Source organism: Procambarus clarkii, chromosome 10 (assembly GCF_040958095.1).
Source record: "Procambarus clarkii isolate CNS0578487 chromosome 10, FALCON_Pclarkii_2.0, whole genome shotgun sequence".
In the NCBI taxonomy this organism is placed as follows: domain Eukaryota; kingdom Metazoa; phylum Arthropoda; class Malacostraca; order Decapoda; family Cambaridae; genus Procambarus; species Procambarus clarkii.
In genome coordinates this window covers 14,618,501-14,628,379 of record NC_091159.1, presented here as the reverse complement: position 1 = coordinate 14,628,379, position 9,879 = coordinate 14,618,501, and the positions used below count along the sequence as shown (strand labels likewise).

Below are 9,879 nucleotides of genomic sequence, written 5' to 3'. Positions count from 1 at the left end.
AATTGTAATTAATATCGGACAATTTTGAAAAAGAATCTACTTGATACTGGTTAAGTTTCTTCATCTTCTGGTGTGTGGTTTAGTTCTAAATTTTCCCAATATTCACTAATCAATATTTTATTATATTACTCAATAGAATACGTTTTTCCTAATAGATTCACTAAGAAGGAAGTTTTTATAATAAGGGATTTTTTTTATACATTTTTGCCGAGATAATATTCCAAAATTTTCTAAAAGGGAGAGCTCAGTTATATTGAATAGTACATGATAGTTCTATCATGTGCTCTCAATACCTCAGGGTGTACTCAAGTAGTGCCGCAGAGTACACAGTGGCTGGTATGTCACTACCTTGATGTGTACTCATGGTAGAGTCACAAAGAACTCAGTGTGGGTGTGTACTCATGTATAGAATTATGTAGTGCGTACTCATAGGTAGTCACAATATCTCATTGTTTACTCATGGTTAATCACAGTATCTCAGTGTGTACTCATGAGTAGAGCCACAGAGTACCTCGCTGTGAACTCATGGGTAGAGCCAGAGTACCTCGTAGAGTACTCACGGTTAGTCACAGAGTACCTCGCTGTGTACTCATGAGTAGAGCCACAGAGTACCTCGCAGAGTACTCATAGTTAGAGCCACAGAGGACCTCGCTGTGTACTCACGGGTAGAGCCACAGAGTACCTCGCAGAGTACTCATGGTTAGAGCCACAGAGTACCTCGCTGTGAACTCACGGGTAGAGCCACAGAGTACCTCGTAGAGTACTCACGGTTAGTCACAGAGTACCTCGCTGTGTACTCATGAGTAGAGCCACAGAGTACCTCGTAGAGTACTCACGGTTAGTCACAGAGTACCTCGCTGTGTACTCATGGGTAGTCACTGAGGACACACAGGTAAGAAGCCTTTTGATCAGAGACGGACGCCAGTGTCAAGGGAACGTCCTTTGATTAAACAGACGACGTTGCAACGGGCAAAAGCCCTTTAGTTAGAAAACTGAAGGGAACTAATTGAAAGAGATACGACATGCTAAATGAAAATATTTTTTTAATTGCCCCCAAAGGATACAAAAAATTCTTTTGAAAAAAAATAAAAGATACAATTTAAAAAATAAATGCATGAAGGAAATTTTAAAATAATTTACAGTTTTCTGGGGGAATTTATTAAAGGCGTACATATACACCAAAGGGTATAAGGGGGAAATACAGCAGGAGTATAAGGGGAATACACTTGTAGTGTATTTTTCCTCTTGTCTCGTAGCAGTAGAGGATGTGGAGGTGTGGTGACTGGCGCTCTGAAGGTGTGGTGACTGGCGCTCTGAAGGTGTGGTGACTGGCGCTCTGAAGGTGTGGTGACTGGCGCTCTGAAGGTGTGGTGACTGGCGCTCTGAAGGTGTGGTGACTGGCGCTCTGAAGGTGTGGTGACTGGCGCTCTGAAGGTGTGGTGACTGGCGCTCTGAAGGTGTGGTGACTGGCGCTCTGGGGGTGTGGTGACTGGCGCTCTGGAGGTGTGGTGACTGAGGCTCTGGAGGTGTGGTGACTGAGGCTCTGGAGGTGTGGTGACCGAGGCTCTGGAGGTGTGGTGACCGAGGCTCTGGAGGTGTGGTGACCGAGGCTCTGGAGGTGTGGTGACTGAGGCTCTGGAGGTGTGGTGACCGAGGCTCTGGAGGTGTGGTGACCGAGGCTCTGGAGGTGTGGTGACCGAGGCTCTGGAGGTGTGGTGACCGAGGCTCTGGAGGTGTGGTGACCGAGGCTCTGGAGGTGTGGTGACCGAGGCTCTGGAGGTGTGGTGACAGAGGCTCTGGAGGTGTGGTGACCGAGGCTGCAAGGCAAGACAGATTGGTTGAAGGCCTATCAACCTCTGCAGTGTTAATGAAGCCTAATCATTCACTTGTGGGGTATTATAAGGCCTATAACCTCAGTAGAATTACAGCCTGCCTGTTTACCTGAGGGCCACTATATCTCTAGTGACCTCGACGGGGACAGGATGCCGGCAGCTTGTCAAAGTCCACCACCTTTTTATTTTTGTTAAGCCCTATAAATCACTAGAGGGTTATATTAACCTGTAAATTTAACGATATTTATGGAGGCCTATCAACTTTTGCTGGGCTCTTAAAGCCATGCCACTTGCTTCCATCTGCAAGAATATTTTAGTCTTAGGCACAGAACTCAGCAAATGCTATTTTACGTTATTTCTCTTACATTTTTATTAAAAAATATTCAGCTTCAATTTACATATAGTACACGTGTATATTATGGAGATTGCCTCTATGTTCTTCCCGTTCCCCGTATATGAGGCTACTCTTAGCCAGTAACATAAGCCTCATATTAAGTAATCTATTCTCTCGAAATATCTTGCTACAAAATTGGCAGTACTCTGATGAAACTGGCTCCATCTTCCTCAAAATAGGTATTGGCCTCAATCCCACCCACACACCTACACCCCCACACCTCCCACCATCCCCCACTCACCAGCCACCCCACCACGCACCCCACAAATACATTCATCCCACACACTTGTCTCAAAGGGACACTCACCTAAGCTGGGACAGAGGCGCTGCCTTGCATCAACACGAGCCGAATTCAAAGATCAAAGGCACTTTGAAGAACCAGGATCCCATTGCCTGCCTCTCAACGCCTAGAACCTGAGTTAACATCCCATCAACAACCCAAGATTATCTTATCTATATCACCTGTAAAGTTATCGTTTGCTTCAACGCACTGTAACTAGTCATTATGCTGTCCAGGTTCTGCTGATCAGCCTCCCACGTCTCCAAGCTCCAGGTTCACAGATGTCAACAAATATGCTGATGTAGCCTAAGACAGACCTCGAGGTACTAACATCACTGGTGGGAATACAGAAGAAGGGGAGAGTAGATTCTGTTTATAAATAACACTTATAAAGAAGAAGAAAATAACACTTTTCTGCTTATAAAGATGGAACTTTGGGAGAGATGAACACAGGGAGGTAATGGTAAATATTTGACACCAGTTGCCTGTAAATTTCCGATGAATGTTCCCTGCCATAGTATGTACCCTGTCACAGTATGTACCCTGTCATAGCATGTCCCCCTGTCACAGTATGTAGCCTGTCACAGTATGTCCCCTGTCATAGTGTGTACCCTGTCATAGTATGTAGCCTGTCACAGTATGTACCCTGTCATAGTATGTCCCCTGTCACAGTATATACAAGAGTATTGAGTCAAGAGGATATTTGTCTCTAACTTGGCTTAATTACAGGTGTAATTAAGCCAATTTAATTAATAATTATTATGATGTGATTTGTTGAACAGCCCCTAAATTGTGTTCACTGCAGGTGTCAGTGATGTTGTTTGTTTTGTTCAAAATATTGTTTCTCTCGTTCTGTTCCGGTAGTGTCAGTGTTGTGATGCCCTTCAGTCCTCGCTGCCTGCGCTAGCCTTAATGGTAACTGAAGGGTATATATGGTTTAGAAATGATTCAGAAGGAACAGTAGAATTCGTCCTCAATAACTTTGATTTGATATTTCAACATACTCTTGATAAATGTATTTTATCCATCATTTTGGGTTTTCCTCCTTGATCTTACACGTTAATGCTAAATTTATTAAACGTTTACATTTTTATTTAGAAACTAGCTGTACCCGGCCACGCGTTGCTGTGGCTTAGCAACACATGCGCGTTACTGAGCCACAACAACCCTCCCCTGTTCCCTCGTCCTCCCAACCATTCCCCATTCCTCGTCCCCTCGTCCTCCCAACCATTCCCCCCCCTCCCTCGTCTTCCCACCATCCCCAAGTCCCCTATCCCCTTGTCCTACCCACCATTCCCCACTCCCACATCCCCTAGTCCTCCCCCACCATCCCCTCGTCCTCCCTGCCATTCCCCCCCTCCCCATCCCCTCGTCCTTCCCACCATCCCCAACTCCCGTCCCCTCGTCCTCCCCACCATTCCCCACTCCCTCGTCCGATGCATTACCAAATGATCTGATGTTCCCTTCAGAAAAGTAGGAACATCAAATGATCTGATGTTCGCATCACTGAAAAATAGGAAAAGCAGTTAAATAAACGAAATGAAAAAATGAAAAAATACAAAAAATAAACTATACTCACGAAATGAATGGTAGGGTAAACAACACAGTTCAATTCCAGCGCAATGTCACACAATAATTAAATAAAAATGAAAATAAATTGAAATCTATGAAAATTCAATTTATCAATGCAATCAGAAACATAGAATTGGAATCGTAACATAGTTATTATAGCGTGTGTTTCTTTTACGGGCAACAGATGGCGCTGTTTTTCAAAAAAAGCATGTTTTTACCTGTCACAGGTGTGGCATCTATATAGTAGGTATATAAAAAAACGCGCGTATTCGAATGGAACGTTGTCAAAATTCCAAAGCAATCGGTAAAGAGGTTTCGGAGGTTTCCCTCACCTGAAAAACAAGTTAAAAAAAAAGTTTTTACATGTCACAGACGTGACATCTATATAGTATGTGTATAAGAAGCACGCTCGTATTCGAATGCAACGTTGTGTCAAAATTTCAAAGCAATCGGTGATGAACTTTCGGAGAATAGCGATTTTGAACAAACGAACATATACATTTTTATTTATATAGATTTTTGTACAAAACGTTCCCAGAGACCAGGTTGTTGTGAACGGAAACAAAGGCTACAATCAACTTATAATATTGAGACGTTTCTTTACGTAAGACGAAAAACCTAACAAACTTAATTTCAAGTAATAATAATAAAAGTAATATTTAATAATAATAATAATAACAATATTGACAAATTATTGTGTGTATATATATATATATATATATATATATATATATATATATATATATATATATATGTGTGTGTGTGTGTGTATAAAATCGAAATTCAGTAGTAGTGTTAAAAGCGTTTCGTCCATGAAGGCCAGCCCTGACCATACCCCCAAGCAGCACCAGACAGACTGCTTGATCCATGACCCGCCTCTAATATATGACCACATATTTCTCCTTGACAAATTGACCTCTTGTCGCATGAATGATACGGCTAGCGCATGCGGTGAATATGTTGTGGTTATAGTGTCTTGAGGAAATGTGGAGGTTTTGGGGGCGCCTATGGGCGGTGAATGTGGTTTACGTACTTATGCTGGGTGACTGCTCACCTAACGGTGTTTAGAAGATGCTGCATATTTAATGTTATTTATTAAATGCTTCATACCTGATACTTACCTAATACTTCTTGTCTGCTATTTCATTGCCTGATAGTTCTTACCTGTTAGTGTTTGTGGGTAGGCTGGCCTCCTTATGGTAACTGGCGCGGCTCTCCTCACAATTCCTCATTATTCGTAACTGCCTCAGTCGCCTCATAAATCCATTTTCTATCCCCTACACGCACACTCAACCATTCCATCCTATCCTCTTTTGAGCCCCCTCCCCCCTAAGCCACCCTCGTAACGTTCACTATGGGGTACGTTCCCGCCAGACTGGGACCCAATTTTTCTCCGTGAACGAGAAAAATCACCCGTCCGACAACCAATAAGCATTTAATTATGTCAAGGCAACCAATAAGAATCGTGATTTGCGTTAGCGGGAAGCTGACGTCACCGCAGGGAAAGGAATGTGATTGGTAGTTGCCAAGACAATTTGTGAAGGAGACGGATTTTAGCGGGAAAGGTAATGATACGTTCCCTGCAAATGATATAGGAAGATGCATTCTGACTCCTCTTAGCAGGCTGAGAGCTTTCCCTATACATAGTTCCTGGTAAGTTTTATATGATCTTACTAGTGTCCCCTGGAACACGACCCGACAATAGGTTAACTACCAGGTATTCAATTACTGCTGGGTGAACAGGGGCAAACTATTATGGATTGGTTCCCAGTTAATCCTCCCCGGATTTGGTCACAGGTCAAGTGTGTGTGTAAATATAGTTAGAAGGTCAACTTCTGACCATTCCAAGGATGCATCCACCAAAAACTCATCCGTGTACCCATTTACTGCTAGGTGAACTGAGGTATGACGTGAAAGAAAACGCGGCCAATTTGTTTCCACTGTACGGGATTCGAACCTGTAACCTACGACTAAGAAGTTATTGTAATGATAATACTCCTCCCCCGGTTGATAACCTTAAGCCCAACATCAAACTAAAAAGAAGCTGTTGTTGTTTTTTAGATTTAGCTACTCAGAACCAAATGTCCATGTTGCACGGGCTATGGTGAGCCGTAATAAAAGGAAGCGTTAGACAGCAATTAGATACTCTAAGCCTCTACCTCACCGCCCGAGGAAGCTAACCTGGTCATCGGAGGGCATCTGGAGCCTGGAGCATCATAGACACAAGTCGGGCCAGTAGACGTAAGAGCCAACAGGAAGCAAGGTGCCCGGAGCGAAGGGCTGCATGCACTTTCAGGGGTAAATTATGCAATTTTGACAGACGTGTATTTTGGATGTCTGTTGTTCTTTATTCTTAAGTTAAATCTACACAAATTTTACTAATATTTGCATAGTGTTTTTTTAACATATTTAAGTAATTCTAGACTGATTGATATTTATATGACTGAGAGAGAGGCAGGGAAACATTGTGAGATGGAGAGAATGTGAAGGGAGAGAGGGTGAGAGAAGGCGTGAGGTAGAGAGAATAGCAGGGGGAGAAAGGGAGAGAAGATATTAGGGAGAGACGAAGCCTACCGGAGACATCCATCAAAGGGAGGGTTTGACTGCTACTACCACAGTTCATTTGGGCGATGTTGAAAGTCATTTGTCAGGGTGAAGAACGCTCTTAGCGGAGTGGCGATGCCGGCCCGGACACCAGATTAATGACGCAGCATCCCAAACGAGGCGCCGGGGGATGAGGGGGGAGGGAGTTGCATCTCACCAGAGATCGTCACTGTGAGGGTCGAGGGGGTAGCATCATACAAGGGGTCGTACCGGTTTGAGGGGAGAATAGGGACGAAAAGGCAGGAGATGAAGGAAATGGCTATCGCTGTGTAAAGTGAGATGTCTTTATGTCTTCTCTCCCTCTGTACGGTGGACGGTATAGGCTAGTCTCCCCTCACTCCTCAACTCTAGGATAACATAATCCCTCACCAAGGACGTGAGAAGCCTGGCAATGTGCATTATTGGATATATTTCTTCTTGTTCCCCGCCTTTCCTCTCATTCTCTCTCTCTCTCCATCCCTTCCTCTCCACTACCTTTCACACCATTCCATCTGCATCGTGAGCTTTTCCATCCACCTGCGTCCCTCCTTCTCTCCGTTCATTAAATTTCCTTCACTTTCCTCCTCTTATCTCAGCTTCTCCCCGTTTCTCACCGCTAACCTTGCTACCTTCTCCTGTCGCCGGGGCTGTGTTATACCCGGGGCTGTGATATGCCCGGGGCTGTGTTATACCCGGACTGTGTTATACCCGGGGATGTGATAGACCCGGGGCTGTGTTATACCCGGGGCTGTGTTATACCCGGGGCTGTGCTATACCCGGGGCTGTGATATACCCGGGGCTGTGTTATACCCATGGCTGAAGAATGCCATGTTGACACAGTAAAGTGTCAACAGAGGCGTTTCCTATCTTTCTCATCATTGCCGTGAGACTGCCATACACAGACTATGTATTATTTCCTCCCACTCTTGTGTTGTGAAACATTTATTAATCAATTATTATGATGATGGGAATGACAAATACAATTATCATATCAAGAAATGTTCCCAAAAGGCATTTAGCTAATTAAATAATAGATGCTATATATCTATTTTTATAAAATTTGGATTACATTTTTCATATTATCAGGCATAGTGCCAAACTCTAATGGCATGCAATCTACTGGACAAGGGTTTGATTCTGCTCCTGTTTACGTAAAGTGTTTCTCGCATACTTCAATGGGCCTTGGAGACATGTAAACACTAACGAACATTATTCATTCTATATTTTGTATACCTTGTAATTTTACCATAATAACTACTCATTTATTAATTCACTTCACATACGGGGCTTAACAACAGGTAAATTTTAATTTGGTTATACGAATAAAGGCGATAAGATGGCACCAAAACAAAAGATGAGCTTCGGGTCAGGCCGTGATAGCCTCGTATAAGGACAGCAGTAATCTCCTGTTTTTCTCTCCAATTTCCTTGCTTAGGGCAATGCAGGTCTTTATCAGGAGGTGGAGCGGCGCTGGGAGCGTTGGAGACCGCCTCCGCTTCTACCACACGTTAACCAAATGGTTTCCGCCGTCCGTTGGCGTCGTTATATGGCTGAATGATGTTGTTAACAGGAACAGAGGATATGGAAACTAACACAGGGATATATACACTGAGAGGTATACCCGACTTCTCGTTTTATAAACACTGAGAGTTTACGTTGGACCTGAATCATTTTCAGGACTAAAGTATACTTGCTGGGTGGTCAGTAAACTATTATGGTAGCCTAAATAACCTCCCGCGGTTGACCAATCAGGCCGTGAACCTGGATTCGCTGCCCTCAATGTGGTCTAACTGATCCCTAACCCCGGTCTATGGAGGAGAAAAGAAAATTAAGATATACAAATTTATCCTTGAATGGCCACGTCTGGGTTAAAAAATAAGCTAAAAAAAATAACACTTTGAAAACTGAATTGAATTTAGTATAGTATGGTGCAAGTAAGAGAATATTGTAAGCAACAGTGTATTTACAAAGCATCAATGTCCCATCCATGTGAACAATAAATACATGGAGCTAGTATTACATTCCTTCGTCTAACGAAGCTAAATTTGAAAAGCATTTCAATGGTGCTTTCATATTAGAAATTAATTTGCCACTATGAAGCCTAATTGTGATTTATTTTGAAACTGCGATTGAATATGCATCTCTTAGCTGCTTGGAAATGTCAACTTACATATAGTTAACTATTTTTTCTTTTATATTTTTGAGAGAAATTATATTATATTATATATATATATATATATATATATATATATATATATATATATATATATATATATATATATATATATAATATACACACACACAATTTCACGACTTTACGAAAACATTGATCAAACACGTGCCTTTTCTATACGAGTTTAAGTGTAAACTGAGAAGTGCCGTTGATATAAGAATTAAATTGTTAAGACAAAATGTGTGTTCTTAGGGTTATAATAGTGAGACGTAGCCTCAAGGGACGCATTGTGCTGACCGAGTACCTGCAGACTGCGGGAGTTACTGGCCAAGTTTTGGGAACAACAAGGGCATTATCGTGACGGAGATGGGGACATATGTTGGAGATTCTCCCCCACTACCTCCGCCATTTCCTATGTAGTGCTCAGCAGATCTCAGTAGCATTCGTTGCCCCATTTTTCCCAAACAACTCGTGCTACTAGTCCCCTTCCACCAATACCACCTGTGCACTAAATTATCAATCGTCTCCGTCCACTGACTCCTCCACGGCCTCTTCACCTTCAGGTGGGAGGTGAGGACCCACCAGGTAGTCCATAATCTCCAACACAACCCTCTACTGTTTTATCTTAATTTCTTTTTGTTTCGATACAGTAGTCTCCCCTCTCCCTCCTTCTCTATACTTCGTATTTGCCTCCATAATGCAAGTATACATACATATGGGTTTAAACATGCATGTGAGTGTATACATGCATACACGAGTGTATACATGTTTGAGTGTATAAATGCATGCGAGTGTATACATACATGTGAATGCTAAAAGCTGCGTTAAAGCTTCCCTAGGAATGGAAGTAAACGGAATTGTCTTTGATTAAGCGTAATTCTTAGCAATATGCAAAGCCTCACCAAGAAACAACTGGTAACGAAACACTGAATCAAAACGTTTTGTTTTTGTGAGTATATTCACTTTAAAGTGTTCCTAACACTTCAAATTCTTTGGCTGGGAGTATTTCATGTGTAGCGCTTCTGTTGTGTCTCATCTCCAATCG

The 9,879-nt window shown here is 42.6% G+C and overlaps 1 protein-coding gene across 1 annotated transcript; it reads right to left on the bottom strand.

The window, feature by feature from the left end:
* Positions 1 to 1,159: 1,159 nt before the first annotated feature.
* On the bottom strand, positions 1,160 to 5,310 carry LOC138363149 (putative uncharacterized protein ENSP00000383309). The gene is made up of 2 exons (XM_069322143.1): positions 5,243 to 5,310; positions 1,160 to 1,817 (listed from the first exon to the last, which is right to left on the bottom strand). Exons 1-2 carry the CDS (start codon positions 5,308 to 5,310, stop codon positions 1,160 to 1,162), a joined length of 726 nt encoding a protein of 241 aa, XP_069178244.1.
* Between the last annotated feature and the right edge of the window lie 4,569 nt (positions 5,311 to 9,879).